This window comes from Mixophyes fleayi, chromosome 4, assembly GCF_038048845.1.
Source record: "Mixophyes fleayi isolate aMixFle1 chromosome 4, aMixFle1.hap1, whole genome shotgun sequence".
Taxonomy (NCBI): domain Eukaryota; kingdom Metazoa; phylum Chordata; class Amphibia; order Anura; family Limnodynastidae; genus Mixophyes; species Mixophyes fleayi.
This window is the reverse complement of record NC_134405.1, coordinates 140,088,756-140,116,475: the sequence shown is the minus strand read 5'-3', so window position 1 is coordinate 140,116,475 and position 27,720 is coordinate 140,088,756. Positions and strand designations below refer to the sequence as shown.

Below are 27,720 nucleotides of genomic sequence, written 5' to 3'. Positions count from 1 at the left end.
TGGTACACACTTCACGACCCTCTGTCAGTCTACAGCCCAGTCTGTCCCCACCACCAGGGGCTCCAGTGAACACCTGACTGGCAGAGTAGACTCCGGGTTGTGTTGTGCCGGCTGGAGGGGTTCCTAACACCATGGTTAAATATTTGCTACATGTAAATAAATTATTTGCATACAAAGTAAAAATATAAAAACAGTGCAATACAAGCTGTTTCCCTTATGTGTCTTCTACCCTAGGCATGGGCATATGTGGTCTTTCCAGACACCACCTATGTGTTATAAATATTTTCTTGTTTTTCAATCCCTTCCCATATCTTTTTTTCAGATATTTTTGAATAAAGACTATATGCCATATTTCTTAGTATCTACGTACCTTCAAAATTTATTAGAATTCCCATAGGCATTCACTGCTGATCTTACTGCTATCTGCAATAAGGGTCCCACTCTTGTCACCCCGTAAGAACAGGCCATTGGGAGCAAGGACAGTTAGGATATTTCTTCCTCTAATTTCAATGCAGAAGTTTGATGGAAATCGCCCATTTGTGTGAAATGTTTTATGGTGGGTTATGTTCCAGAAGTTTCTGCCATGACCTGGTAAAATAAAAAAAAATCAATAAAACATTTTTGAAGTGTAAAACATAATGTAATGACAGATGAGAACATGACGCAGAAAGAAACATAGTGTATCATAATGAATATAGAATACCGTTTTCTTTCATAAATGTGTAGGGTCAGGCTGAGCATGGAGGTTACATAGAGAAGCTGGGCTCATTGTGTAGAAGATTTCTCTTTGCTTTAAACACTAACAAAATTTTTAAGCTGCAGTTGTTGGAATACAATGCACGTGTGGCATTTCATGGTATCTATTAGAAAGCACTAGTAGAATATAATGATCTATCTACCATACATACTCTTTCCCAGTCCATGACTGCATGGTTCCTGGTTCTGGAGATGTAGAATCAATCCCTTGTTATTCAACACCCTATATGACATAGAATTTTACATTAATTTGCTAAAGCAGTTATTTTGTGACTTCATGCACTTATTTTTGAGTAATAAACCCTAACCCTAACACTAACCCTAACCCTAACCCATGGAGATTTTGGTGTTTGCGAAAACTGTAAACGTTTGCATTGTCTCAAGGGAGATATATGCAGACTGGGCACATGTGCTTTGCAAAAAAGTAGACTTTGTTTTGCACAACTATATATTTAATGAGATTGAAGGGGTTGAGAGAGTGCATTTACACTGGCGTTCCTTACACTGAGCTCTTTCCATCAGCAGAATGACAGGTCAGTTGGCTCGTCAATCATGATAAATATAATAAATAATGCTCAAATGAGCAGTAGTTTTGGAAAAAAAATTAACATTTTAAACTAATGAAGGTGGTGGTCCTAAAGTGGAAGTGACTTTTTTTTTTGCACATTTGATTGTGGACCTGTCATCCCAAAAAAGCAGGCACAGTCTTATTTTATTTTACACAGACAGTACCCAAAAGCGGAAGGTGCTAGATGGGGGAAAAAGTGCAATGCGCAAAACTTAACATGCTGTGAATCAGTGTATTTTGCAGTTAGTAAAGACCCATAAAGAATCCCAAAAGGATGCATGAATTAGGTTAAAATAATGAAGAGAAACTGAAATATCCTTAATAAAATAAATATCACAAAACTTGAGATTCTGGGTGGGTCTGTTTCAGAGGAGCAATCATTATTTTCAAGTCTCAGTTTTCCTCACATTTGTTGTGTAGGATCATTATAGACTTAATCTACAGCAGCTGATTGCTCATTCTCTGCTGAGCTTCAGTGGGCATAATGCTATACTTATATGTCCTGAATACACAACAAGCAAGTTTCAGGTATGTTTATGGATTTAGTTGGAGAAAACAATAAAATTCTGAAAAACTTCAAGCACTTGTCAAAACTTGCAACATACACAATTACATACAACATACAAAATATATAATAATGTACATTTGATACTAGTGATTGGCTAATGGTTTATGATCGTGGGATCTATTGACCTCTGTCAACATGTTAAAGTTCATGATGCTACCATCAGAAAAAGACTGAACAAGCATGGTTTTCCTGGAAAATTAGCTATGACTAAGCCCATTCTCTCCAAGTATAACATTGTAATCTGGCTTAGGTTTGTAAAGTTGCATCTGAACAAAACATAATATCTATGAAACAATGTCCTTTGGACTGACGAAACAAAGGTGAAGTTGCTTGGTCTTAATGTTCAATGCCTTGTTTAGCAAAAACCAAACTCAGTGTGTTACCACAAGAACCTCATACCAACCGTTAGGTATGGTTATTGAGAGGTGATGAATTGGGGTTATTAGATTTTGTTTATCATCTTCTTACCTTTAAAGTGGTAGATAGTCAATTTGCAGGGTTTTATTTCAATACACTCAGGAACTGGGCTGTTGCACTGCAGAATGTCTGCACTACTTGAGTGGCCAATGTATCCATAATGTCCCCGAAGTACCAGGAAGCAACGATTAGAAAGTCGTAGAATGAACTCCTCATCCACACCTTATTAGCGGATAAGAGAGGACATACATTATTAATAAATATGACTGGATAAAGGACACTTAAAGAATAATAATGCACTTATTTGTTATCTACATCAAGGTGTTCTGATCAGTGAGAGGTATGTTACATATAGTATGTAAATATAATTAGTATGACACAGGTTTCTATGTGACACTGCATCATTTATTACATTTGAAACAAATAAAACATTCTAATGCTGCAATATCATAGCCAATGTCAGGCAAATGGGTAAACATGGCAGAGCTTGTGGCTTGAAAATGGCCATGATGCCTGATAATGATTCTATTAAAATCGATAGGATCATTATCAGGCATGTTGGTAATAATATAGTGTTCTAATGAGATTACATACAGGTCAAAAAGACCTCACAGCCATTGTCAGAAGACGCTTTTATACAGAGCTCAGTCACACAAATATTACCATTCAGACTAATCATAGAGACTACCCCGCTCTACTGACACCAATTGAGAGATACTTTCCCAAGGGGCACCCCAGATAATGTCCTTGACTAGGATTAGCCATCATAAGACTTACAGTTTGTCTGTACAGCACGCATCAGAGCATGTTCTTTGCTCCAGCATGCCCTACAACATCTTGGGAGGGCTGCAACCTCTAGCAGAGCTTATCTGTAAGCTCTCATCAGGCTCCTCAACTATTTGAAAGCCCTATCCAGGGAGCACTACAACTCCGAAAAGACTCTAGTGGATCACCCAATCCAATCTGTTACTCCAACAATCCCATTAGTTCACAGAGTCTTCTGTATATTGCAGAGAGAAGTTCTTTCAGAGCTGAAACTCACTTGATCATTCTTTGCCCTAAAGATAACGGGGCCCAATTAAAAGCATGAGCAAGTCTCCCATCATGATCTCATACAATTAAATAAGCTGTGGTTCTGGGGCTCGACATCTAAGTATAGTAAGTATAGAAGAGAATATAATAATACAGGCAACTCTCTGAAGGAAAGAATCATACCTCTGAGTGATACACTGAAAATTCTTGAACAATATAACCATTTCACAATACACTCATGGTGCCATGTCACAATGACAAAAGAAATTAGCACATGCAGATGTTATTCTTCTTAGGGAAAAAGAAGAAACTGGGCCAAGATGCCCACTCAACACACACCTTTCCAGTCCCAGATCCTAAAAGGAATAAACCAGCACTGATGCCATTCGCTCAACACCCAAGTTGATGAAATTGATTCAGACCACAATACAACCTTAAATACTAACAATCATCCACAAATTTAAGGAGTACCTCGCTGTTTTGTGGTTGCAAACAAATTTGCTAGGACAGATGGCTGACAATGTATTTAATAACTAAGAAGCAGTCAAGCAGGAGTTGACAGATGTACAACTGGAATTAGAAGCAGTGAAAGAACAACTAGAAGACCTTGCAAACTGGGACCTGAGAAAGAATATTGCAGAATCAGTTGATGTGATGCTCTTCCAAAATATCTGGTGGGACTGTTCCAAGGAGAGGCTTATTATCTTGGACAGGTAATGCACCAGTTGTAGCCTACTCAGGGCACAACCTGTAGATATTCCAAGATTTAGCACACACCACCTTGAAGAAGAGACAAAATCTCATAATTGACACACAGTTCATGAGAAACCATATAATTCCATATCGATGAGGCCACCCATTCTACCTCCCGGTGACTCATGAAAGAATATCACACAGAGTTACAACCCCTGATTAAAAAAGTTGTGAATCCCACCGACTCTGACTGAAGCACCCCAATCTGCAATCTTTCCTAGTTGAAAAGTTCCATCCAGAGACTGGACCAAATCTTATGACTTAAAGAGAAAAACCCTAGCACCAAAAAAGCTTAGAAAATTTTTCATATGTTAATGGTGTTTGTTTCTCTCTTGCTAATTCCCACAGATATTGTGGTGTCCTGATTATTCTCACCCCTTAAAAAGGAATGTACTATTTCTGGGCTACTCTCTCTCTCTCTACGAACTGTAAGCATTATATTGATTATCGGAAACCCCCACCCCCAATCTCCAAGGCAACCATGAAAAATTTAGCTATGAATGCAACAACATTTAATTTGCCTTCCTTGAGGGAAACAATGGAGATGGAGTATCCTGGAAAGCAACGTAGATAAATATAAAAATTCTAATTAACTGTTTGATCAATTCTCATATATTGTATTTAGACTAGGCTTTCCTCCAATATACACGATCTTAGTCTAGTTATATGTCACTCGTGTTCTTTTTGAGAAAGTTAAGCACTATACTTCTACTGTACTTGCACTTATACTGTGCTTTATATGTTTGCCAAATATTCTTGTCCTTGTCCTGGGCCAGTGACATAAACCTATACTGCATGTGTTGGTTTTGATATTAAACTCTTGGACCTTCTCTCTGCCACTCCATTGGCTGTTAGTCACTACCAAACCCTCACTACGAAAATACAGGATGTATCATCAAGTTCACTATAGAAAGGATAACTTTTCCCCATACTTACAAATGCTCTCCCACCCACCTCTCTCCCTAACCCTCTGCACGAGTGACCGATAAGTTGAACTAACGGTTTTAAAGCAGACTAACTCACCCCAAAACCCACCATGAATCTTAGAGCGTTGACCTTAATAGTAAACAGGCTCAAACACCCAGGGGTATATGTATCAAGCTGAGAGTTTTCCGGAGTGTTTGAAAAATCAGATTCTAGTAATCATTTATTTAGTACATTCTACAAAATGATAGCTAGAATCTGATTGGTTGCTAAAGGCAACATCTCCACTTTTCAAACCCGCCGGAAAATTCTGAATGCAAAAATAAGGGTGCAACCAGTGGTCAAGGTGGACAATTAGTGATGTTATAGAAAAAGTTGTCATATTATCACACGCAGACTGATGGCTAGTATTGGCACAGCTCTAATTGGAGGTGTGGAATCTAACGAATCTCTGGTCTTCGCCAAGGACCCTCGCAAGGAGGTCTGGGTTTCACTCTGAAAGACAAGCAGGTCGCAGACCTCCAAAAGAGTTACCAGCAAAGCAACTGGATGGTAGAGAAAGGTCAGAAAAGCCGGGTCGAAACGATGCAGACAACAAGGTACACATAAAAATAGTCAGGCAGCCAACGGTCCAATACCGGAGATAAGAAATAAAGCCCAAAGGAGTATTCAAAAACCAAAGTCAGGAGAAGTTTGTAACCAGGGAATCAGGCAGACAGCTTGGGAGCAACACACAAGTAGGCTGGAGCATAGGGGACCTAATACTCTGGCACCCTAATGGTGCCTTTTTGTCAGATGTTGCTATGGTATACTGAAGTAAAATTACAAGCATTTCATAAGTGTCAAAGGCACTTCTTGACAATTACATTAAGTTTATGCAAAGAGTCAATATTTGCAGCGTTGAGCCTTCTTTTTGAAGATCTCTGCAATTCGCCCTGGCATACTGTCAATAAACTTCTGTGCTACATACTGACTGATTTTATATTGTTTTTCTCAGAAAATAACTATTTTATTTGGTAGTATTTTATATTAAAAGTATTAATATTTTATAGGCATTAAATACAAGGTGCCCAGAGGAATCTCAGGACCCGATGTGCCTAATTCTTTCCCCCTCTCCCCACTCACAGCCTTGGCAAAAGCCGTGTTCAATTCCTAGGAGTGTGTGACAACGCAGAAACTATTGGTCCGTGCAGTCACATTCCTCACCCATAAACAGGCTCATGTGGGGCAGTGGATGGGGAAGGGACATCTGTCCACCTCCAACAAATTTGCCACCAGTAGGCCCCCCAATACACCCCTACCCTTTGGCACCCCTGATTACAGGGACAATGACAAAGGAATTATAATTTCAATTGAATTAATTACTTAATTTTACACAATTAGCACAGCCCCAGAAAATTATACTAAAATGTTTTTGCCTAGAGTTCCCTAATATGCGGGTTACCAGATATATACAGCATTAAAGTAATGAGATTACTGCTCTTCCTCTACTTTCTTATTGTTATATTTAAAAATAGATTGCTTTACTAGCAGAAGTAAATTACATAATACAACAAGCATACACTACAGAATACATTTTGAGGTAATCATGCAAATCAAGTTCTCACAAATATTTTCCAGATTGTCAAGAAATTACATTTAGTAAATCTTCCATTATTATAGCTGTAATACAAAATCTAACTGATGAAAGCTGTTAATCCTATTATTTTCACATTAGGCTTAATTAATTCTTGTAGTTATTTAGAGATATATTATTTCTTCATAGTAATAATAAAACAAGCTTCATTGAACATGGATGTTTCTACAATGAAAACAAAATTCTACATAAAAGAGTGGTATTGTTTGATACATAGTGTGACTACTGTTACACAATGGATGATTTATTTACATGTCAAACATTTCAGTTTTAATATTTCCCATACCCTGATTTAATTGCATACAAGTGAGTGACGTGAAATGCATGACATTGTGTATACACAAATAGTTTCTTATTGAAATCCTGGCTTAAGGCCCCTCCAGGCCACGAAAAAATATTTTAGCCAGTTTTCACTTTGAGAAAGTTGTGTGTTGCCTCATGATCGAGAGAAATGCATTCAAGTATACTCATTGGTGGATGGCAATTAAGGTGCTGGCAATACTCAGCGCTGCTCCCTGAATTTAGCAAAAGAGCACATTGCTAATAAATTAATAAGCAGCAGCTATGTTGTAGTGCAGGAAACATGCACATATTAAAGTAGCCACATGCTGCCATGGCTCATCCCTCTCTCTAGTTAAAAGACAGGGAAGCTTAGTGATTCATTGTCAATCAAAAGCCTGCTTGCACTGACACCTGAGCAAACAGAAGCTCAGCCCTCAGACTTTACAAATAAGTTGGACAGGATCCCTGGCTCAATCCATTGCTGAGCTAACCAAAATTGCTGCAGGTCCTAAAAAGACAAGCAGTGTGGGACTGGGGCATGAAGGGCCCACCGGGGGAATGCAGTGATAGGGGCCCACTACATTGGGGTGTGGCAAACTGTAAGAGTGGGTGTGGCCAGTCAAGGGGGTGTGGTCAGCCCATGGAGGGCAACGTACAACGTAAAGAACAAGGACACCTGGTAAATATATATATATATATATATATATATATATTTGGTAAATAAGTCTTTATTTTTACTTGTGATCCATCTTATAAGGCTTTAGTGTGTTTAAGCTACACAAGTAAAACTTGCTGTCAAACAAAAAGCTTCCATTCCCTACATTTTTCGTAGAGTTTTTCTTTTATGCTGCAGTATTATTTTGAAGGACATTAACAAGTTTCATTATAAGGTGCCATTTAGATGGGGTCTGCAGTATGTGTATTGATTCCACTCCCCCATTTCCCTCCGGGCTTCTCTGCTCCTTTCTGGTGGAAAAAAAAAAATGACAGGCTGGCTGGCTTGGGAGGGCACTCACTTACCTGTGTAGAAAGCTCCAGCATCCTGCTCCTCTGGGCGGCCGTGATACCAGGAAGACAGCACACTCCTCCTCCCCTGCTGAAGTGAAAAACACACTACCGACACGGCTCTCTACACCTGCGTGGTAGTGAGTTTGTGACGGAAATGGCCACGCCGCCCAGAGCTGGATTAGCGGCCCAGGGCACTTAAGACAGGGGGGGGCCCTAAAATCTAAAATTAGGAGCAAAGTGTCTTCATTGGGTATAAGGCTGTAAGCATTGACACATCCTGCATTACGACACCTATAACCCGCTAGTACGACATTTACAGCTCTCCCAGAGGGCTCGTCTAGCTTGTCTGCACAAGAAAAGTCATTACTTCCATAAACTAAAATACTTTACATTAAAACAATCATCAAAACCCCACATTAAAATGGGCATTGACACCACACGTTAAAACCAGCAATGATACCGCACACTAAAACTAGCAATGATACCGCACACTAAAACTAGCAATGATACCGCACATTAAAACGAACATAAAAAATAAACATTGATAACATAACACCAATTTTTACTATATATGTCTGTATGTGTGTAGCTATGTATGTATGTATACCCTTATATAATGCAGCAACTATGTTAGAGGATCCTCTATTTTAATAATCAATATTAAAGCAATTATTGCTGTTGGAGCTCTAATTGATAACGATGGTGTGCAGGTTGAATGAGGATCAATCCAGAATGTCTCAAAAAGTCCACAAATGCTTGGGATAATAGACCTCAAAAAGAAAGGGGAAAGACAAAAAAGGGGGGGAGAGGAAAGGGAATAGCAGTCAGCAGATATATAAACAGTAAACCAAATCTAAAGGAAAAGACAAAAAGACACAATAATGGAATATGTGACACAAACCCAACTAGAATAGAGACATATATTGGGGAAAAAACAGGTTATCCCAAAAATAAATGGAAGAGGGGTGATTAATCAAAAAATATATATTTAATAGGTCCAGAGAAATGGCCGTGCAGACCAGAAAGAGCAATAAAAACAACTGTAACCATAAAAACAAATGCGCAAACAATGGAATAAGAAACGTGTCCCGGGTGTAATTGACCAAACATTAACTAACGCTGAATGAGATCCTATCGGCGTGAGAATGCGGCTTGAAAAGAGAAGAAGCGGGATCGGGTGTCCTCCTTCAAAATGTAAGTCTAGAACGGGCGGGATGGTTCAGGCACATCTAGATGGAGATCCGCGGGCACAACAGCAGAGGGGGCGGAGCTTCAACCCCTCCGGGCCTACCGGTGGATAGTCCGGCTGCCCGGCAGGCCAGTCCGAGGCTGAAGACAAGTGACTATCCTGACATACTATTTTTTAGCAGGACCATCTGAACGGACGCTCCTTATCACGAGACTGTCTCCTAAGTATCTCTAAGTCCCACTGTTTGCTACCCAGCTGAGCCTCTGTCGGCCAGAACATTGGGGTAATGAAATTGGTTTAAGTGTCATTAGGTTGCCCAGGATCTCTTACGGGACAATTCAGTATCAGAATTAGCCTCATAAGGCAAGAGTCCATATGATTTCAATGAAGAATCCTTCAAGGGACATGGCATTGATGAACTAGTTATGGCAATTTGAAAGGCCCTTGAATTATTGGATCTGGAAGCTGCTCAGGCTTGGTCTAAGCCAGACATGTATTTTCTTGTTATACATATATTCCTATTTTATGTCCCTTGCCTTCTGAAGAGATGGCTAAGTGGGAACTTCCTCCATTGGTAGATACTATAGGTAGACATGCTTTGGCTTTAATTAGATTTAGCATCTCAGCTTCATCAGTGGTTATCAGGTAAGCACTCTGGCTCAGGTCCTGGGAAGCTGATGGGAAAACAGAAAGTCTTTGGAAGCACTTTTCTTCTGAGGGAAATGTAGAACTTGACATCATTTGTCAGGCGATGGGAGGACAGAAAAACAGTTCTTTCACTGCATTTCAAGCGCCCAAGTCTTAGGGATCAGGGTTTCCTTTTGTGTCCCTCTTAGAACAAAGGTTTAGCCACAACAGGACAACCTTTCACTCCACACAGTGTTCAAGAGAGGGGAAGACAGAAGTGGGCATCCCTGCACCTGGGGTCTAAGCCCACTGAAGCTAACAGTGCACATTGTGGTTCTTTCCAATCCAGTCTCGTCTGGGTTGGGAGCCACCTTCAGCTGTACCTGGGCAATTGGTAGACATTCTATCCGAATATGTGAGTGAGAGGCATTGTACAGATGGGTTACATCTTCGACCTCCAGGGGCCTCTTTTGCATAGGTTGTTAGGATACCAGGGTGTAAGGGCAAGAGCCCAGGAGGTAACCCTGGTATCTAAGGGTTCAGGATCACACAGGCAAAGAGTGAGAGATGATACAACTGTATATATAACAGAAGATAACTGTAAACAATCGCCAATAATAACTAAGAACAATTAAAATAACACCCAATAGCATCCGTTAATCATTATATAGAAATATTTATATTCTTTAGCCAGGCCAGACTGTATAAAACCGCTCTCAGACCAAGTTGTAATTTTCTAGTGGTCCTGCCGGGACTGCATGGATGGTACACCAGTACACTGAGAGTCCAACCAAGCTGTTATTGCTATCTCCAATATATTACACTATAAGGACACACTATACCTGAGCCACTATTAAAATGCATGGGAATTTTCATTCAGACAAGTTATATAAATTGCACTTTTGGCCAAGCTGTAGTTTCAGCAGTGGTGCTAATGCAGTTTCTATGGTAATCCAATGATGGTACACCAGGAAAGGGAAAGTACTCAGAGTTTGGCCAAGCTGTCTTTTTCTGCACATTCAATGTTACAGCAGAGTCTGTATCAGCGGCTGTGACAATCCCTGGCCAAGCTGTTAAGTCCTATTCTCCAGTTCTATTCTGTTCCGGCCAAGTTGTAGACAATCTATGGTCAAGCTGTTGCCAAAGTCAGTAGTCCTGATGCTGTTGCTGAATTACTCCAAAGTCTGACTCCCTGCCAAGCTATTGTTTTAGCATCTCTGTGCCAAGCTGTTCAGCCTGGTGGTAGTAATATTTCTGACGGAATACCACTAGAAATATGGCCGCCATGAAAATACGGACAGGCTAAATGCCGGTATGTAAATTTCTGTGGGAATTTACATACCAGCATTTAGCCTGTCGGTTATATTTCCATTGGTATTTCTACCATCGGAATATCGTAGCCAACCTGTTCAGCTTCATAGACATTGTATATAAACAATTATCTGCCAAGCTGTTCTTTAAATCTTTTTCAACTTGCAGGTCCCAGCCTCTTGGCCAAAGCTATCTATTGAAATGGTAGGAGTCTACACCCTAGCCACTCTGCTGGCACATCAGTTGGGCAGACACTCAAGCAACTCCAATGGAGCAAAGCAGGTTACAAGTTGTTCCAATAAAGATTGACTAAATTGCAGGTTTTGGAGCAGGAACCACGATGGAGCTGGTAGGAGAGGACACTCAAACACCAGGCTCAGTAGAACCTCAAACACACCTGAGTCCCCTTGCAGGTCCTTCTTAAACAGTCCAAATTTCCAACTTTGAAATCCCACCCTGCAGGGTTATTCAAGGTCATCTGGGATGCTATTGGCTTCAAATATAAGGGGATGAAGATGAGAGGAGAGATATGGCATCCCCTTGTGATTTTCCCTCCTGCTGTTTAAGAGCCCAGGGGGTAAATGTATTGAACTGCGAATTCTGCAAATTGCAGATATTTTAGCGACTTTGACAGCTAAATTTAAAATGGCAATGTCTTTAAGGGCAAACTTGCCTTTAAACCTATGTGACAACATGGGCATGATACTGTTTAATATCATGCCTATGCTGTCATATAGGTTCTTTCCACTGGCCTACCATAGAAAAAGGTTAGGAGGCTGCCTCTAAAGTATTCCATTGGTCAATGCTTATCATGAATTATTGTTCCTTTAATGGAGGTACGGAACACTTGGGGATTTTACTCCAGACTTTTTTCTGGTGCAAAAGCCAGACACTTCAGTTTGGCTCACCTTGAACAGGAAAATATGGAACTTCAGCCTTCAGGTGATTTGGCATCTTGGCAGGGAATTCAGGCAATTTTTGGTATCCTTCGAAATAAAGGATGCCTTTCTTCTCATCTGGGAAAGTTTTACACGGCCTTATTAAATTCGCTAAACAGCATTAACATTTCAGCTCTGCCTTTTGGTTTGGCTTCATTATTAGGCACCCCTCTTTTGGGTTTTGTGGAATTATTATCGTACCTGGACATTCTCCTTCTAGCAGATTAGATTGGATCTTATGTTCAAGGCACACCAGTCTTCAGAGTTGGGGAGCCATGAAATTACATTTTCAGTGGTATGGTTCCAGGATGAAGAGAGGCTCCATCAAAGTCCAGGTGCTCAGGGCTGTAATGAACAGTTGACAGGGGCCCAGTCAGTACTATTTGACAGGCCGGTCCAATTCATTCTGCCACTGTAGCGCCCATGGTGTGTGTGAGAGGGAAACCTAAAGTTCTCTGGCAATGTGGGTGACTAACAAGTTTTCCCAACAGCACATAAACAGGTTATGCTTCAGCACTAGGGATTCTCTGGCATTCTTAGTAGTCTCTGTGTCTGTTCCATGGAGATTCTGGTTTGCGACACTTCCCATGTTCTCCAGATAGCTGAATAAGGGGAGTGCCTGTTATCTTTGTGGCTCCAGTTTGGCCATAAAGGGGATTGGGTTATACTAACATTTTAACATGGAGGCAGAGCCAGGAGGAAGGTACCTTTGTAGAAGCATCTTCTATTTGTTCTACATCAGGCTCACATCATATGGCTTTGTTAAAGGCATGGTTGCTGAAGCCACAATAGTGACAAACAGGGACTTTTCGGAGGAAGTTATCTACACTACATTGTAGGCAAGAAAGCTTACATTGGCTGTGACATATCAGAGAGGGAAATACTATATACTGTATATATGGTTTGATGTGAAAAGAAGGATTTCACACTTCTTCTTTAGGTTTTCCCATGTTCTTCATTTTATTGGGCAGTCTTGCCAAGGGCCACAGACTTAGTTCCATTAATGTTCAGGTCTTGGTCCAGAATATTTACTTTTGTAATAAGTTATCCCTTATTCAGCAGGTGTAGATGCTTATTTAGTGCTCTGGTAAACGTTTTCATAGTATCACTGGATTTAAAATTGCATTCACAATATATTGAGACTTTACTTATAACTAGCACACTAATACTTAATTTTCTTTGGATATTCTACTCCCCATCACCCCTGCATAGTAATGAATTGTCAACACCTCTGCTGTAAAGTGAAAAACACTCAGGTAAGGATAAAGGTAGTCAGTCTCAAGTGGATTTGGTGGGGGGCGTGTGACACAATGGACTATCTTGTATACTTACCAGGATCCGGTGCACTGCCTGGACCACTTCACCTGCCTGCCAGGCAGGCAGCTCCTGGGCAATATGGCTCAAGATACCAATGCGATCGCCATTAAATTACATGCATGTGTGCACGCCCAAGCTTTAACGACTCAGTCACATGATCGAGTCCTGCCTCTGGCCCATCCCCTTAGTTTAATGTGGACTCTAAGTCTGCTCAGTGCACATGTATGGTACAAGATCTTCTAGTCTATCTAGCCCTGCTGTCACAATTCTGATGCCAGAACGGTAGATGAACAGGATCCTGCCGTAATCTAGAAACAACGCCCCATCAAGGCGCGGAGTCTAACAAGGAGATGGTATTCACCAGGGAGCAGCCGCAAGAGGCGGTTTGGGTTTAGCTGCTTCTCCCTGCAGGTCGCAGCCCTTGCTAGGAGTACCTAGGCGGAACTTCTTAGAGGAAAAATCCTGAGGGGTTGGCAATAGTAGAGTGTCAGCTCTGCAGACAATTGGTTACTAATGGAATGGCGGCAGAACATTCAGGAGGTGTTTGTTCAGCAGTCAGCAGATTCCACAGGAACAGAGGAGAAGCGCTGTAATGGAGTGTCAGCTCTGCAGACGAGCAGGAGGACAAGGATCCACATCAGAATGCTATGAAACATAAAGAACAGGCACTGAGCGAGATCAAGGCCGAAAGTCTGGGTTTGCTATCTCTATCCATTCTCCTATGGCTCCCACGGGCTCGTCGTTCAAAGCGTGTCTCACTCCACCCAGTCATTACACACTCTCTAGCGCTGTGGGACTCTTCCTCTCGGAAATTTGGCCTCTCCCCTCATCCCTCTCCTTTAATACCTCTATTTAACTCCTCTGACTTCGCACCGGGCCTTTCCCCTAAGGTATTTTCCTCATGGACTTCGCAAGGGGTCCGTTTCTTAAACGATCTCACATCCACGGTAGTGTTCCCCTCGTTTACTGATATCCAATCTAGAATGGGTATTCCCTCTAAATTTTTCTACCAATTTCTCCAGCTCCGTCATTTTCACCATACAGCTAAATCTCGCCTCTCTTCTCGTCCCCTTACTTTGTTTGAAAAACCTCTGCCTCTGCCAGTCCTCTACGAAAGGCCTCATCTCAACACTATACTATGTACTCGCCCCACCTTCTCCAGACCTTAGGGACTCATGAACTGGCCTGGGAACGTGATTTGGGGGAAACCCTTTTGGGCGAGGAATGGTCGGAGATATATAAGAGTGCTGCCTCCAGTTCAATCTGTGTTAAGATAAAAGAGAATGTCTACAAGGTTCTGCACCGATGGTACTACGTTCCCTCCCGGATTCATAAAATTCTCCCAGACTCTTCTGATCGCTGTTGGCGGGGGTGCTCCCATAAGGGTAACTTTATCCACATATGGTGGTCCTGTCCCAAGTTAACAAAATTCTGGGTCGAGATTAAACAATTGATCGAATCGGTTCTCCAGATATCGATACCATTAGAACCTAAATTTTTCCTATTGCCCTTTGGAGCGCCCACGGCGACTCGACACCAGAATAAGCTGGCTAGACATATCTTGTCGGCAGCTACCTGCCAAATCTCAGCTGACTGGAAGCAGCAGTCTCCACCATCAATCCAGGCTATTATCAACAGAGTATGGCAGGTCCAGCGTCTGGAATACATGACCAGCATCATCAATAGGACGTCAAGACCGTTCACTAAGGTGTGGAGCCCCTGGCTCTCGTTTTTCCACGCTTATTCCCCTTTCACTTGATACTATTCATACATTTGTCCGTCATTCTCCACTTAATCCCTCTCCTCTTCCTCTTTCTCTTTTTCTTCTCGGCTATTCTACAGCCTCTCTGTCCTACTCTCTGCCTCTTGCCCTCTGTCCTTGTGGCACTTGGCACTTTCCTCTCTTCCTGACTTCTTTCTCTTAATAAAATAAAAATCTATTGGTCAATCTTTTCACACGCATCACGATTCATCCGTATTATTGTAGCATGACGATCTGATTATATTATACGATTCTTCTGATGTGTACTTGCTCGTTTTCTCTATGATGTTTGTCGGTGATGTTGGTTTTTGACCTTGCAAAAATAAAATTTATAAAAAAGAAAAAAAAGAACAGGCACTGAGGATACAGAGGAGGTGCCTTTTAAACTTTTGGAGCCAAAACTTTAACCAATGGGAGAGGGGCCGAGGAAATTGACAGGATGGGTCTGCGCATGCGCAGACCCGGAGCGAAGATGTCGATGCCCGACCTGGAGCGAGCGGACGGCTGGAGCAGGTAAGTGTGCCGGGGATGGGGTGTATGGCCCAATCGCCCGGCGTGTGACACCTGCTTTTAAGATACCTTTTGGCTTCCGTGATTCCTTAATACTTGCCTGCATTTCTGCACTAGTGATTTTTTATACTTACCTGGATTTCAGCTCAAAGAGACTTCTAAATACCTACCTGTGCAGCTCCAGTGTCATTGCTGTCCTTCACCGCTATTTCTGCTTCACCTTTTCCCTATATTTATTGGGTGCTTCTGCAGTCCTTATTCAGTCTTTTAGTAGCTTATACTTACCTGCCAGTCATATTTTGTACCAGCATCGGGGGGCCACGACCTGAATGGTGCAATCAGTGAAGGCCATGTCTCCTTGCGGTGGTCACTGGTGAAAACCTACTCCACATTAGACTCTGCACCTCCTTTGCGGGTAGAGTTAAATCAGACTAAATATATTGGATCCACTGCTATTTCTGTGTGTTCCTGACAGGGAGGAGAAGAGGGATGCACTGCATTTGCTATTGAGATTTGATGATGTGGGGAAGGGAGGGTGCACTGTGTTTTGGAGATATGTTGATGTTGGAAGGGACGATGTATTGAGTTTTGGTGATTTCATAATGTCGGGGTGTTGTATTGTGTATTGGGGATTTAAGAATATGGAAGGAGGAATGGTTTAATGTGTGTTCGGTATCTGATGATGTTAGGGAGAAGATTTGCTGCTTTTTAGGAATTTGATGATGTGGGGAGTGGATGTACTATAATTATTTTAATAAACTACAATCTCTACGTATTTTGAAAAATCAAATAAATAATATAAATAAAAAAATCTACAATAAAATGAGCAAGGTTAATAAGGACATTACAGGGGTCTGCAGGGGTCACGCACAAGAAAGTGGAGGTTCACAAGCAGACAGTAGGATTGGAGAATAGAGCACAGGGAATCAAGATATTAAAAAATAGATGTAGTTTTGTTACGTTGTCAATATTATTGCTAAACTGCCACTAGTAACCAAAAACTCTAGATCCCACACCGGCTTATCCCTACTATGTATTGCATAACACCTGTTAGCAGTGAATGTTTCAGTATCATTTACACTTAGGTTCTCTTGACCATTCATGGAACTTTGACAAAGAAGGAATCGAAAACCTGCTGATCTGAATACAATATATAACAGCTCTGGTATCTCCTCTTCAGACATAGACCTTCTCAAAGGTCTTCTGCTGCACCCTCCGGTTCTCAAGATACTGAAATATATTTATTCATGGATACAAGACCGCAATGGGCACCACCAAAAACGTCCGTGACCCAACCACAGAAGTTGGCAGAAGAGGTGGCTAAAACTTCTGCCTCCCTCAACACACAGTAAAATCTGATATAACATCTCCTCCTGACCTTTGACATATCCAGAAGTCACAGTACTATCTAAGGAATTTTCTATTATGCCAACCTCTTTCTATGTTCAATTCCAGTGGAAGGTAGGTTTATTCAAACTACACAGATGACTTAAACTAAAATTATTTTTTGTTGATCTGTCTGGGTCCTCCTCAACGCCTTTTAGGTCCAATAGCACATTTGACCCTACTTTCAATAATCCTTCAATAAAAGCCTTTATTATAAATGCAGACTTGTAAGAAATGCCAGATTAAATCTAACCTTACTCCCTCAGAGCAGAAGGCTTTGAGGGAGCTATCAAATAACAGTTATTTCTGAATTTGACCAGCCGACAAGGGAGGTGTGTCAGTGTGTAACCAAATTTTGACAGATAAATCATCCTTCTCTATATTCTCTACAAACGGACGAGTGCACCTGTGGCACCAACCCAGGTGCTTCTGTAGTGTTGTTGGCTACATTTTCCTGGCATGGTTTGGGTGCAATCATTCCCTTAGAAGGCAAGGTCAATGCTAATCACTATTTTATGGTACTCTTTATTCTATGCTGCAGCATTGCTTTGCTAATGAGATAGGTGTCTTCCAAGATGACAATGCTCTCATCCAAAGAACATGTTTGGTCACCCAATCATTTGATAAGCATGACCTGGATAAGGGTAATAGTTGGGTAATCCATATGTCATGGCATTTTCAGTCCCAGGATCTGAACCCAATTGAGCATTTCTGAAACATTCTGGGATGATGCCTGAGACAGAATTTTCCACCACCATGAACCAGGCATCAGTTGAGTGACTTTCTTGTGGATCAATGGTGCTGCATCCTCCCTGCAAGTCATAGTGGCTGCACATGGTGGGGCAAATACCTACTAAGTTACTTTATATTGGTGTTTCCATTTATTGTACATTTCTTGTATTTGACAACAAGCAAGTCTTTTGGTAAATTTTCTATTATCTATTGGCTTGTTAGCACTATACTCAAGCATTCTTAAGCACTACATTAACCCAAAAATGGACACATTTATATTAGATTGTGGATCTTGGTAAAAATTCATTGTACTGCTGAATACATGCAGTGATACTAATTACAATAAAGATCAATTGTGAAAGTACAAAAGTGCAGAAATTTTCTATTTCAACAAATGGCCCTAATTGTCAATCTTATGCATGTATAGATGTATGTCTACATACCTGTATTTATAACTACCGCCAGAGAATCAGTATGTGCCTACTTGCGCAGAATTGCAGAACTGACTGGAAATGGGTTTAATCGAAAGAGTGAAAACATAATTTTAAATTTCTGCCTACATCCACTTTCAGACAACCCCTTCACTAATTTTAACATTTCTTTTTTTCACCTAAAATGCCTCTTGGTTTAACCTCATTTAAGTCTTACAGAAATCAATAATAAGGGGTATACCTTTATTATTTATGTCACATTTGTTGTGTAAATGTTTCTATTTTTGGTTCATTTTGTTTACTTTGGTCTGATTTAAATTAACTTGCCTTCCAAAACATATGTATTTTTCTTTTGGGTAGATAAAGCTAGCACTCAGCTCCTCCTATTAAGAGATGCTGAATTCTGAATTCCTCACCCCATAGACCTTCTCAAAGGTCTTCTGCTGCACCCTCCGGTTCTCAAGATGCATCTGCCCATGTACTGAACATCCTAATTGGAAACTTAACATAAAGCAGAAGGGGAAGATTAGCTTGTGTGTGAATAGCTTAATGCTAGAAGCTCCAGTGCTGTTGTACTCTGTTTTTCTTTTTATCTAGAGATTTACAACACTGGTGTCATGATTCCTTACTTACATGATGAAAGTTCTGCTAGCTTCTCTTCTTACTATTTATAGACTTAGATACAATGCTGTGCGTTTGGAATATAAACTGAAAAAACAATTACAGAAATAGTCCTGAAGAGAACATGCTCAAAACATAATGATGCAGACAGAAGAATATCATTCTTACCTGGTATTATTGTTTTTGCTACAACATAGTCCGTCGGGCAAACACTAAGATAGGCATTATTACAAGCACGAAGGTAAACTGCTCCATATCGCCACCGGACTTTGAAAGCTGTTTCTTTCTCTGTGTTATGCCCATTCACAAGTATGATGTTTTTTCTTCTCTGTATTGGTCAGATAAACAATCTGAATCAGTGTGACAGGAGCAATTTAATTACCAGTAATTTACATTCATTTATGATCCGGTCATAATATATTTTTATACGTTTAACACAATACTTAATTTAATCCTTCATTTTTTATCTAACAAGTCCCAGTATAACTAAAATGAAAGCACATATATTTACACATACAGTATATTCTGATCTTATTAAACATTATAGGACTTATTTAGAACTGAACGCACATCTGTTTTCATACTGCATATGTCATAGTTGTCTACTCTTCCGGAATGTCCAGGAGACTCCTGAATTTTTGGGTGTTCTCCCGCACTCCCAGGAGAATAGGACAACCTCTCGCAAGAGTAGGGCAACCTCCTGCATTCTACCATGTTTGTTGGTGAAGTGGGTGGGGTGGAGCTAATCGCTCCATTACCTGTGCTGTAATTGGACAAAATTGGTATAGTTTAGCAGAGGGGTGGGGCCTAGAGATGTAATTTCCATGACCACGCCCACAGGATGCTGTCTGGAGATCTCCCCTGGAGATCTGCAATGTTAAATGAAAATAAAGTTGAATCAAGTGAGCCAAGCAACAACGGTCATTGTTACACTAATGCAGGATGATGAACAGTGTTGGACACCCATGCAAAGTTGCTTACTATTTTTTTACTTTTTTACAATAATTACCCCAACACAAACCACCCAGGGGTGCTATGATGAGCCCCAGTGGTATTAGACTTATTTTTTTGGTTATGGGGGAAAGGCACGTATATCATCATAACTTTTACTAACTAAAATATAAACAACATGTCCAAGGGATAATGACCTATAGCAACATGTACGAGTCTCTTACAGAAAAATTTGCTTTTAACTTTCTTTAAATCGCATTTTTAGCTCAGCTGATTGAGCTAGAGTTTCAATAAGAGTTAAAAATGTACGATTTCCAAAAACAAAATTTTGATTGTCAAAAAGACACACATTCATTTTTGAAAAAAACATCTCAAAAATTGTTCCTACTGTTGTTAATAAATCCCCAAAGTTCTATTTTGGGATCATCTGCTACAAGAGCTTTCATTTTGAGTGATTCATGAAAATTGTATTTATTGAGGTACTAGACATCTGAGAAAATCAACAAAACAATATTTTTTCCAGTTCACGTCATTTTACAATTTCTCCATGTAGTATACATCACCCTCTTTCATTCTCTATCTCTCCCACTCTTGCCCTCAGATCAACTTACACTGGCTCAACCCCATTCAGTAGCTGTAAACCTGTTAGTTGTGCCCATACTAATGTGCTGAATATACCCCTTGCACCCCAGTATACTCAGTTAGTATAGCACAGAATAATGCAGTATCTGAATACAGGTCAGCATGTAGTATGATATGATGGGCCTGTTTCATTGAAGCACGCAAAAGAAATGTATTGTGCGTTTTTTTAAAAACTTCCGAATTCCAGCATACGCATTCAACTACAAGCGGATCTGAAGAAACGTTGAATATGGGTATAGGTACGCTCTTCTCTGACACACTGCAGGATACGTACAATACATATGTGGAATATAAAGTCCCAGGAGAACGCACAGAAAAAAAATAGAAAAATGAATGGAAAAACATTGAACCAATTTTTTATTTTTGTTCCCCTTCCCCCTTATGAAATATATTTACATGATGTTACTAATGTCTACTATACATAAGATGCATTTTTTACAGTTGCTCTTCATTGCAAACACATGTTCTAGCATGCATGCACGGCCGTCATCACTATCACTCTGCACTTACACCTGACCTGTAGCTGGTGCAAAGGACACAACAGTAAAACATCTACGTACCTTAGAGATGCCCAAAGCTTAAATCGGGTGCTCAAGCTTGGCACGCCATTACTGTAAATTGACTACGTGCATACGCCCAATTCCCCTCCCCATTTTGCCCATAAAATCGCAGGCTATCGGAAGTGTCCATTTAGCTCGAACATGAATTGCGCACACTTGCGCTATCCTGCATATAGTTCGTTTCTGCACAGAACAATTTAACACAAAATACGTAAAATATTTCCATTTAGGTTCCTTAATGAATCTGGACCAATATGTTGTGTTGTTCCATGATAACAAACAGACCTTTGCTTATAACAGTGCTGATAACATAGGCAAAATACAATAGTAAAACTGTTTTATTTTTGATTGCTTCATTTTAAATAAAACCCTATTACATTTTTATTCCAAACCTGGAACCCTAGACAAATTTGCCTATAGTTCAGTATGTCATTCAATAAAGCCAGAAGGAGGGGTGGCCCAGTGTGCTATTATCTACAATACATATCTGAGCCTTCATTGTTAATACATTTGGGTAAAGGCAAAACTTTGAGGTTCTCTTAAACCTTAAATACTTTGTACTCAGGCAGTGGGAAAGAGGTTATGCTGCTCTAAGATAGCAAGCCTGGCAAAACAATTGGGAGTTAAAAGGGCTTTTACTTGAAACGGTATCTGTTTTGTAAACTGGACACAAGGCCCGCTCATAAAAGAACTGTCTGGTTGCTGTGGTTTTAGTCAGTGGTCATAGTGGAAATTTAGAAGTGGTGGCATGGACAATGCAAGAGAATGGAATTTGATGGTTTTACAATGAAGGCAGTAGGAGAAGTGGCGGTATGGCGTACCACCATATATATCAGCCTACTCTGATCACTAGTTTTAGTGCTGATTTGTACATTTGAGCAATGCACGTAAATAACCTGCGTTTGCCTGCCTTCTATAAGTCCTTGCCTAGTTGTATCATCTTTGGAAGTGCTCCATGAGGAAATACATAAATGTCAGTAAATTAAAACTGGATATGAGAGTGATCATATACAAGCAACATAGCAACAGTTTTTTTAAGCTCTGTAAAATGTATTTCAGAAAAAAAGATATTGAACATGATTAGACAGAATTTTCATCTGAATTTTTCTTACCAAGGCAAGGTACTTGTCATCTTTGCTAGATAGCCTGACTATCCTGGTTCCAGAATCCATTTGAAAGTGAAACACGGAAACTGTTTTAGAGGTGGTTTTCACGTCCTCCCCTACAAAAATATGAAGATTGATTAATGGACCACATCATTATTAGTGCCTTTAGTCTAAAAGATTTTTAAATAGTTCATAGCAATCTTCATGGTGGTTGCAGCCTTGTATACAAAGCTACTAAAAAAAAAATTGCCTTGCCATGAAACATTAAGTGTGATTAAGTTTGATTTATATCTGGACTGTATTATGCTAATCAAACAAATTTATAAGCTGCAAGGTGCTTTGCAAGGTGTCTGGACTCTGCTGTGTTTGATTAATTCACAAGAACGGTTCATTGTACATTATAAGGGCAGAGATACTAAAAGCTCAGCAAGTCCAATTCTGCATTGTGAGAACCCTGAATGACAGTTTCGGGATACAGGCGAGTCCGATATTGCAGTGCAGGAATCCTGCATGATCAATCGAGGAGACCTTTGGTTTCCAGTCCTCAACAAGTAACCTGAGATATGTGTGTTCCTAAAGGGAGGATATTCTGTTTGGCCATAAAGAGGTCCACGCTGAACTACATAGGATTAATTTGGATGAGACTATCCTAAAAGTTTTCCCTGCTTGCAACTGGGGACTATCCTAAAGTCCTGATTACTATCTATCACATTTTTACTGTTTTTAGAATCTGGTATATTCACTGTTTTGGTGTTGATGTGTGTATTATTTTTAGAATGAAAGGTTGAATAGTGTTTATGTCTCTGACTTATATATTTAAGAAAAGAGTTTAAACAATAATTTATGCCTGTCTGATAGTTATATAAAGTGCTTCTGATTTATTTGTATTTTGTTAGTGTTATATAATGGACACAGACCGCCATAGAGAAATAGCTAATATAGAATTAGCAATGTATTTATATTGGTATACTATTTACTATCTACTTATACTATATATTATCACTCATTAGCGCCTGATGACCTTTTTTTTGTTTGGTTCATTGTCTAGTTTGAATGTGACAACAACTCTTTTGCTTTTTTCCTTTCTGGCTAATAAAAGTGCAATTTACTTTAATCTATTTAATAAAACTACTGTTGTAATGTAGCCTACCATTTATGAACATAGGTATCTCTCTTGCAAGAATGAGCAGGAGAAATGAAGATCTGGAAAAATCACAATGAGTAATGTCAAACTCAGGAAATCATGTAAGTTGTGCTGTGGCAGGATGATGGACATTTGAAACTTTAGTTGCACCTTCATTCACCCACCAACTAACCAGTGAGATTAATGAAATGACATATTTAGATGTGATATTTACACTTTTGAACTGTGCTCTGCACTTCTAGATATCAGCGATGTCCCCCTGATGCAGAAAGTAAACGTGCACTAGACGGGCCATCAAAGCGCACAGTTGCAAAACGTCATAAATTAGGTATTCTGTGTTTACTTGATAAATACTGTTAGTATTAATACAGAATATTCACCTAAGCACCTTAAAGCAGACAATCTTATAAGGATTCCAGTCCACAATAATTAAGTATTACGATAATGCCTAAATCAAAACCAAAATGAAGAGAGGGAATAGCTATATTCCACAGCTTACTATCAATAAAACACTAGATGCAATTAAATGTACTTTAATTTAAAGAGTCATGTTGCTATAGGGCAAAACTATTTTTATTTCAGAACAAAATTAACAACCCAATACTCTTCTACTAAAGCATATTTTTATAGTCTTTAAGACTAGTCCATTATAATACATTGAATATATATATATAACAGCATGCTACACTCAAAATATTGAGACAGAAATTCACTTGCCATGTACGATAGCCAGATATCGATGACTCCTAGCTTGCAAAGTGACCCATGGAGGACACCGCTTAATAATGAACAACTCTTGCATAGAAGGAGGATTCTGTCCTGGAAGAAGCATGCTCTTGATTCCTTGGGGATAAATAAAATGCCCTTCCAAATTTCTAAAACTGGCGATGCAGCCTGGCTTCAGGTGCATATCAAATGCAGTGTTTGTAGAAAAATCATGTTCCAGTTTGTTCTCTGAAGACAAAAAATTATGAGCAGACGTTTCAAGGTGGTACTTTCCTGATTTGAATCTCAAAACAAAACCACAGCTTGCAAGGCAGGGAGTAGTAAGGTCCACATAGATTCTGCTTTTCTCTATATCAACTCGAGCATAGCAATTGCTCTTTAGATGGTACAGGACTATGTGGGCATGAATGGCTAAATGAGGTATCCATTGATTTTCACTAGAGCGAGTTCTACCAGAGCAGAAGACCTTTTCTCCATCAGACTCCAAGTACTTATGAGAAAACAATGATTTTAAAGTCCAGGTCCCGTTATCATTATTTATTAATTGGAAAAGACCTTGTTGACATTTCTGGCACGCTGTAAAACATCTGACAGTTCCTTCTTCTGTTATTACAAGGTTCAACCCATCTTGTGATTTCAAGTCCACCACAGGCTTGCCTTCCTTGCTACCCTTGTGTGTAAGTTCCCAAATCTAAGAGACGTAAATAATAGAAAATGAAACGGTCTACTATTATAACGAGCTTGCATTGTCGACAATACAATTGCATTATATGCAATATAAGAATCACTTTATAAAGAAGCAACCTGAAAAATACAAAATATTATAATGTTATTGGCTAAACATAATACCAAAAAAAGCACATACATGAGCTAAACCATGAGATGCTTCCTGATGCCTGTAAAAGAGCTCACCCAAAGAATCACCCATTTCTGCATGTCCAAAGAATATTTTTTTAAAAAATTTTCACAGTAAGGATAAAATTATAACGTAAAAGCAACTTTAAAGGTTTTAATTAAAAATTGTATACAAATATTTATGATTATATGCAAAAAATACACCAATATTTCTGGGAGAAAAAACAGCAAATCAGAGGTCTCTGAGCATCTCACAGTCACACTACTACTTCTACTACTACATAAAACTTTTGCTCTGTTTGAGAGCTTATGGTAAATTTTACTTCAAAACTTCAGTAACTTCAAATTGAATGCTTAATGTAACTGAAAACCTGAAACAAAAGCAAGCATAATTGGTGCCATGTCCTCCATTTTCCATTCTTTGTTTTTAGTATTAAAGTAATTTTATCATTTTTCAATAAGCATTGTCTAAGCGATTTCTGTTTCCAAAGCACAAAGTAATTTATTTAGCAGATGCAAAATTTAGCAGTTCAATACATAATTATAATACAGTACAGCCGATACCAAAAGATACATACATACCGCCACGATCGCTGCGCATTTCTACTGGATCCAGCTAGAACAGTACTTCACTCCAGAATACTGTGGTCAGAGAATGACTGGCCTAGCTAGTCCCAGGGAGCTTGTATATATACATTCAGTGTTACAGAGAAGACAATACAGATGACCTGGCTTGCTTCTATAGGTCCAGACTTCAGGAGGGTCCAGTGTAAACAGGTCATAGGCTAATTCAAACAACACCCTCCAAGGGTGAGTGTTAACATTCCAGATGATTCTCCCGCCCAGAAACCAGTTTAAGCTAGTCTATTCACAATACACAGTCAGTAACATTTTAAATATTTATTCCCTAACATCGCTAACTAGAGTATGCAATGTGCGATCCCTACGGTGAATGAACCGAACAACTGCTGATGAATAGAGGATTAAAATGATACTAAACATGACATATTTCCTGCAACCTGAACCTTAAGTATTAAGTGTACATATAACTTTAAAATATATATATCTATAAACCAAATACCATCTGCTCATAAATCACTGTGGAATGGCAGCATTATAATATGAAATATATAAATAACTAAAAGAGAGAGTGAGAGTGTGTGCGTGCGTATTTTAATGCGTGATCGTGCCATGCCATGTGTTACGTGGCATACTGATCGCAATCGCACGGTAAGACAAAATTAACCAATATACTTTCGTCCATCCAATTATGCGACTTCGACAGTTCCGCCCTTTAATAGTATAATAAACTATCACCTTAAAGATTTTATATGCAGGATCTCAGTACCACGTTTCATTGCTCTGTAATGTAAGTCCCCCTTGGTGTATGACCACACTGTCTGTAGATCTAAACAGGTTACCATAAGAGAGTCTTAATCCTCAAAACAATTTTTTTTACTTTTACTGTAGACCGTATACCACTGCAGCTTGGAGATAACCTTTTTGTATGCCCTTCAAGGGTACAATAAAACATGTAATACATTATTTGGAAGGGTACATAGTACGATAGAACATGTATCAGTAATATAGAATATTCTACTACAGTTCTTCATGTCTAACATGTTCATCCGTTCAATGCATGTCTTTAAGCTCAGACAACATTTAAACACTTCATGTTCACCAATAACATCCTCATCCCGAGTTAAAATATACATTCCAATAATATCAACATTTCTTTTCTTCAACACTTTAGGGACAGGCTATTGTCTGTTCGTTCTTCCTAGTCTCCCAATACTCAAGTTTCTTTGTACATGAAACAGTGATCGGCTTGCCAAATATTGGGAGACTCCATACTAAAGGACCTAGGTGTCGTACTTTTCCCCTAGTGACCTCCCACCCATAATGCGGGTACCTCAGGAATATTTAGTGGAAACAGAACTAGTCCTACTCTATATAATCTCGGAGGCACATGAGAGAACCTCCAGCACTCACTTAGTTTGGTCTAAAACCTTACAACTGATTTTCCCTCTGCCAACTCACATGCCATTTTCAATCCCACACGTTCAGCTACTTGGCTAAGTGAGAAGGGCAAAGTGCTCTATCTCTATAACACTTTCTTCAAATATAACAGTATCCAGTACATGTCTGGCTAACAGTGAAAAAATATAAAACATGAAAATTTTACATTTTCTAGGGTTTCACATTATGTCATTGTCTTGTGGCAAAAATCCTACTCCAATGTTCTACACAGAGATGCATATCTGTATGTCTAACCTATAGCGATCCCTCCACCCTTTTTGCATAAATATAAAGGCAAACTTTGCACAGGAGATAAAAAAAAACAGATATGCAATCTATAAAACATGAATCATATTCCTACAACAAAAACCTTCTTGCTTAAAATCAGCAGCTTCTATACACATTAAAACAAACCCCTAGCTGCTTCTGTGACTTATGTCAATCTAGTGTGTGTATCCCTGAGTCCGTCTGATGTCACAAATGTCTTAGCCCCATGAATGAGACTGTGTCTACATCTTTTTGTATCTCTATACAAGAGAAGAGAGAGATACTAACAGATGTAAAGAATGAGAAAATAGGAGAGCAACGAATAATAAGAATAGGAGAATTTGAGTACAAGGATTTGAGTACAAACAGAAAGGCAGAAAAGGAGATTTTACAGTAAACATGACAGCTGGATTGGACACTATGGGATGATGGCTGTATTTTATTCCACTAATCCCCTTAGCTATTCGCTAAACTATGACCCCTCCCCATACTTAACTAGGGGGTCTTACGTCAACCGTGCAATCCAGTGTCGTCTGTCGTTAGCTCATATGGAACTTGGTATCACCATAACTATATACCTTTGTGACAGACTTCCTAGCTTATAATAGAGAAGTGAAAAATTAACTCTTAGTGACTCATACTTAATATCTCACAGGTGTTTCTATCTGGAACACATAAACGA

At 39.5% G+C, this 27,720-nt stretch overlaps 1 protein-coding gene across 1 annotated transcript in view; it reads right to left on the bottom strand.

The window, feature by feature from the left end:
- Positions 1 to 227: 227 nt before the first annotated feature.
- FSCN3 (fascin actin-bundling protein 3) overlaps positions 228 to 27,720 on the bottom strand; it is a 44,387-nt gene continuing 16,894 nt past the window's right edge. Inside the window, exons 3-7 of the mRNA XM_075205948.1 lie at positions 23,889 to 24,588; positions 22,034 to 22,143; positions 18,937 to 19,096; positions 2,361 to 2,531; positions 228 to 588 (exon numbers count right to left, since the gene is read on the bottom strand). Of these exons, the coding sequence (XP_075062049.1) occupies positions 383 to 588; positions 2,361 to 2,531; positions 18,937 to 19,096; positions 22,034 to 22,143; positions 23,889 to 24,588 (1,347 nt within the window). The 3' untranslated portion in view covers positions 228 to 382. The remainder of the gene's footprint in view (positions 589 to 2,360; positions 2,532 to 18,936; positions 19,097 to 22,033; positions 22,144 to 23,888; positions 24,589 to 27,720) is intronic.